Source organism: Macadamia integrifolia, unplaced genomic scaffold (assembly GCF_013358625.1).
Source record: "Macadamia integrifolia cultivar HAES 741 unplaced genomic scaffold, SCU_Mint_v3 scaffold927, whole genome shotgun sequence".
In the NCBI taxonomy this organism is placed as follows: domain Eukaryota; kingdom Viridiplantae; phylum Streptophyta; class Magnoliopsida; order Proteales; family Proteaceae; genus Macadamia; species Macadamia integrifolia.
Genome location: NW_024870583.1, coordinates 72095 through 76396, shown reverse-complemented (window position 1 = coordinate 76396; position 4302 = coordinate 72095). Strand labels below are relative to the sequence as shown.

The window sequence follows — 4302 nt, the reverse complement described above, 5'->3', positions numbered from 1 at the left end:
CCCAAAAATCATATCCTTCAATCATTCTCAAATAGGTTGAGTACTGGATTTCAAATGGAATATCGAACAAAAAATGTGCATCTCAAGTGATATTTGACATCTCCTAAAACAATACTCTCACCCCTCTCCCTCATAGCAAAATTACCCTTATAATCACAAGTGTCACCGATAATACTAAAAATATGGTTGAATGGGCAATTTGTTTGGTTTTTCAAACAAATTGCATCTTATGCTAGGAAAATTACTTGTTGAAAGGAGAAAATAGTGAGGTGGTGGCTGTAGGTCTTTTCAAAGGAACGACGGAAGCGGGAATATGAATTGGTAGGTGGACTTGGTTTGGAGTGATGAAAAAGAAATTGGAATGTTTTTTGAAAGGAACTATGAACATTTGCTAACCTTATGGCATTAGAAATGGATAACCATCCTAATTACCCTAATTTTTTATATTAAACCTAATCATAGATATGTGTGGGAACTTAAATCTATAACCAAGAAAGCTATAACAAGAAAACAATCGATCTATAAATTGGATATGATGTATATTTCGCAACACCCTAATTAATCTATGTCCAACGATAAAACGAAAAGAAAGTACACATAAGAGAAAATAGATGCGCCTACCAATTCAGCTACCATTCCCACGGTTGACTATGCGGCTGGTTTTTGCACATTCAATATCGATTCCATGACTCGGCCAACTTGGCTAATCCAACACGAGACGACCCACCTTCACTCTTCGCAGCCATTGCAGCATCTCTCATTACCATAACTCGCTCTCTGAGAGCTTTTCCTTCCTCCGAGTCCATCATCTGTCTAACTCGTTTCTCAACCTCAGTAGAACTCACAAACCCATCTTTTGAATCATCCATTGGTATAGCCAGCTTCATTTCCTCTAACAAGAACACCCGGTTCATCCGTTGCTCTGCATAGAGAGGCCATCCTATCATTGGGACCCCAGCACAAACAGCTTCCAACACTGAATTCCAACCACAGTGAGTCACAAACGCACCCACCGATTCCCGACTCAGTACAGCTATCTGTGGTGCCCATGACTGCACCACCAGACCTCTGTCCTTAGTCCGTTCCATGAACCCTTCTGGCAGTAAATCATCCAAGTTGAGAATGGGATCCGGCGGCACTTCAAGGTGCTTGCTCGTGTCCTCTGTCGGCGGACTACGCAACACCCACAAGAATCTGTGGCCACTGTTCTCCAACCCAATTGCAATCTCCTTCAACTGCGCCGCGGAGAACAAACCTAAGCTACCAAAAGATAGGAAGATGACACTGCGACTGGGCTGTGAGTTTAGCCACGTCAAACACTTGGCAGCATCGTCGTCAGCACCACCTGTTTGATAATTGTCCGCAATCAATGGTCCAATGGCGTAAACTGGCGGGGTTGGACCATTAGGAATACAAATTCCATCAGAAATTGCTTTGATTGCTCTGGCTTCAAGAGCTTCAAAGGTGTTGACAATGATTCCTTTTGATTTCTGCATGTGAGTAGCCATATCTAGGAAGTATTGGTAGGGACTAGAGGTTCGATCGAGAAGTGGTTCGGGCATGTCCGAGGCTGGGATGGGTGGGACACCTGGGAAATAGATATGAGTATTAAGATCTATGAAACTCTTAGTGGTGGTATTGTGGATAATCGGGAAGTGGAGGAGAACAGCAAGGCCGGCACCACCAGAGGGAAAGAAGTAGTACGTGGGGATGTTGAGGGAAGTGGCGACATCGAGAGCTGGGGTGCAGAAGAAGTCAATGATGAAGGCTCGGATATTGGTGGTGAGGGAGATGGTGTTGAGGATGTGGTGTACGTTTGGGTTGTTGAGATGGAGGATCTCCAAAAGGAGGGTAGAGGATGGAGGAAGAGAGATGATGGGGAGGTGGTGGATGATGATGGATGGGGTTTTGGTGGAGATGTGTCGGATGTAAGGAGCGGTGGAACCAAGGTTGGTAGGTGGAGTGGTGATGAGGATGGTGATGGAGAAGGAAGGATAGTGGTGAAGGAGGAACCTTCCAAACTCCACCATGCCGATCAGATGACCGATCCCCGGAGAGGGATACAATACTATACTGTCTTGCATCCTTCTTGCCGGTTGTGTCTGAGTGTGCCCCCGAGAGAGAGAGAGAGAGAGAAATGGGAGTAGAAAGGTCGGTTCTAATTTTTATTATTGAAAGCAGCCTGCGTTTTCTACTTTTCTTGTGCTTTTCTATTATTTGTCTAGCTGTAACAGAAGTGGGTTACAAATTAATTGTAACCTCTCTCAGAAAACTTATTTGTCCAGCTTTAACAGAAAAACACACGAATGAAACCGAGATCGGATCCTTTCCAACAGGCTGAATCCTCTAACCCTATTTTAATTTACATCATCCATGGGCTGAATGGATGGGGTAAACTGTAAGATTATTTTATAGGATTGATATGACAGATTAATAAACAAAATCAATAATACAATCCTATTTTAATTTACATCATCCATGGGCTGAATGGATGGGGTAAACTGTAAGATTATTTTATAGGATTGATATGACAGATTAATAAACAAAATCAATAATACAATCATGTAAGGATCTAATTAACACATATCGGGATCCATATGTATTGGGTAGATTCCACAAGCTTTAGTTTTTCCCACTTGTACAATCTTCTTCCCTGAGCTTTCTCCTTGTTAATCTTGTTCTCTATGTAAATTGTCAATTGGTAACAACTAATGGGTGTTACTTCATAGATGGGGCCTCTTTACAATTGGGTCTTATTATGGGAGGATCCCACTTATATTTTATTTCAGGGTTAGTTTCTCATCTATATAAAATAAGCAACACCCATTAATTGTTACCAATTGACAATTTATATAGAGAGGGGAGCAGACAAAACTAATAAGAAGAGAAAGCTCAGGGAAGAAGATTGTACACGTGAGAGAAGCTAAAGCTTGTGGAATTTTCCAAATACGATATAAATCTAGGTATGTATTAGTTAGATTCATGGTTGTATTATTGATTTTGTTTATTAATCCATCATATCGATCTTATAAAATAATCTTATACTTGATATTAGAGCAGGGAATATGATTGGATCATTGAACAATATATATTGTTATTGTTGTTTGCCTTCTTAAATCATTTTTTGTTTTGATCAATTCGTTTTTGGATCTGTGGAAGTCTTGATCTTGAATTTACAAATATTGTTTCTTTCCAATGTTTCATTGTAAGATCGAAATTTTTTTTTCAATTTGAGAGAGATTAATGTGGGTTTCATGGTAAAAAAAAATATATATATATTTGATTGATTAATTGTGGAAAGTTGAAGAGTGTGTATGCACGTTCGGTTATTCTTTTTATTCAATTTTGTGACTGATTTTTTTTTCTAAGTCGGCTTGCACAAAGTTGAGTTTTTTTTTTTATTATTATTATTATTATTGTTTTCACGGCTGCTGCCATGAAACGCAGCCATGAAACCTGCAACCTGTTGGTTTCTACACTTTTAATGGAAATAATTTTATTTTAAGAATTTTTGTTTGCTTGTTTACTAATTATATATTAGAATCAATTTAAATAATGATTCGGTTATGTGGGAAAATAAGTTTTTTTTTTTTTTTTGGAAAGTGTAGTACAACTGTAAACATTAAAAGGTTACTGTACAAGTCATTACTTTATTTACAAGTTTTTGTTTTTTCTTGGTTTGATTGAACCAAATTGGTTCATGATGAACCAATATTAATTCAATTCAAACCAAAGGGGTTTAAAGAGGGTTGGTGAACCGGGTCTGATCGGACAGAACCATTCAGGTTGGGTCGACCAATATACCTGACCCGAAAACCCATTTTGTTGATCCGGTCAATGGTTGACTGTTGATTGGTCAACAAATTGATTGTAAAAAGATAAATGATTGTTCCGAAACAGTTCATGAAAAACATTTTTTCTTTTTGTGAAACACTTTTATTTGTTTCACTTTTGATTTTGTTTCTATTTCTTAAAGTGTATTTTTATAAACAGAATCATAAATAGATTTTTTTTTCCTGTTTACTTCTGGAATTGATTTATGTGAACAAAATTGCATAAATATGTTTGTTTCTGTTTCTATTTATTTCTGACAGTAATTTATATAAACAAAATAAAAAATAAGCCTATTTCTGCCTCATTTTTATGCTTTCTATTTACATAAATAGAAAAAGAATTTAGTTTGGTTTAGTTTATGATGTAAAACCAAATGCAAATAGCCTATTTATGCATTAGAAAATGTATAAATTACTATATAAATAGAACCAAATATTAATAAACAACTGTGATAATGCATTTACACTA

General features: G+C 37.3%; 1 protein-coding gene across 1 annotated transcript; it reads right to left on the bottom strand.

Moving 5' to 3' along the window:
• Positions 1–498: 498 nt before the first annotated feature.
• On the bottom strand, positions 499–2267 carry LOC122070447 (UDP-glycosyltransferase 88B1-like). Its single transcript, XM_042634599.1, has one exon. The coding sequence runs from the start codon at positions 2082–2084 to the stop codon at positions 672–674; it is 1413 nt and encodes a 470-aa protein (XP_042490533.1). The 5' UTR covers positions 2085–2267; the 3' UTR covers positions 499–671.
• Positions 2268–4302: the final 2035 nt, after the last annotated feature.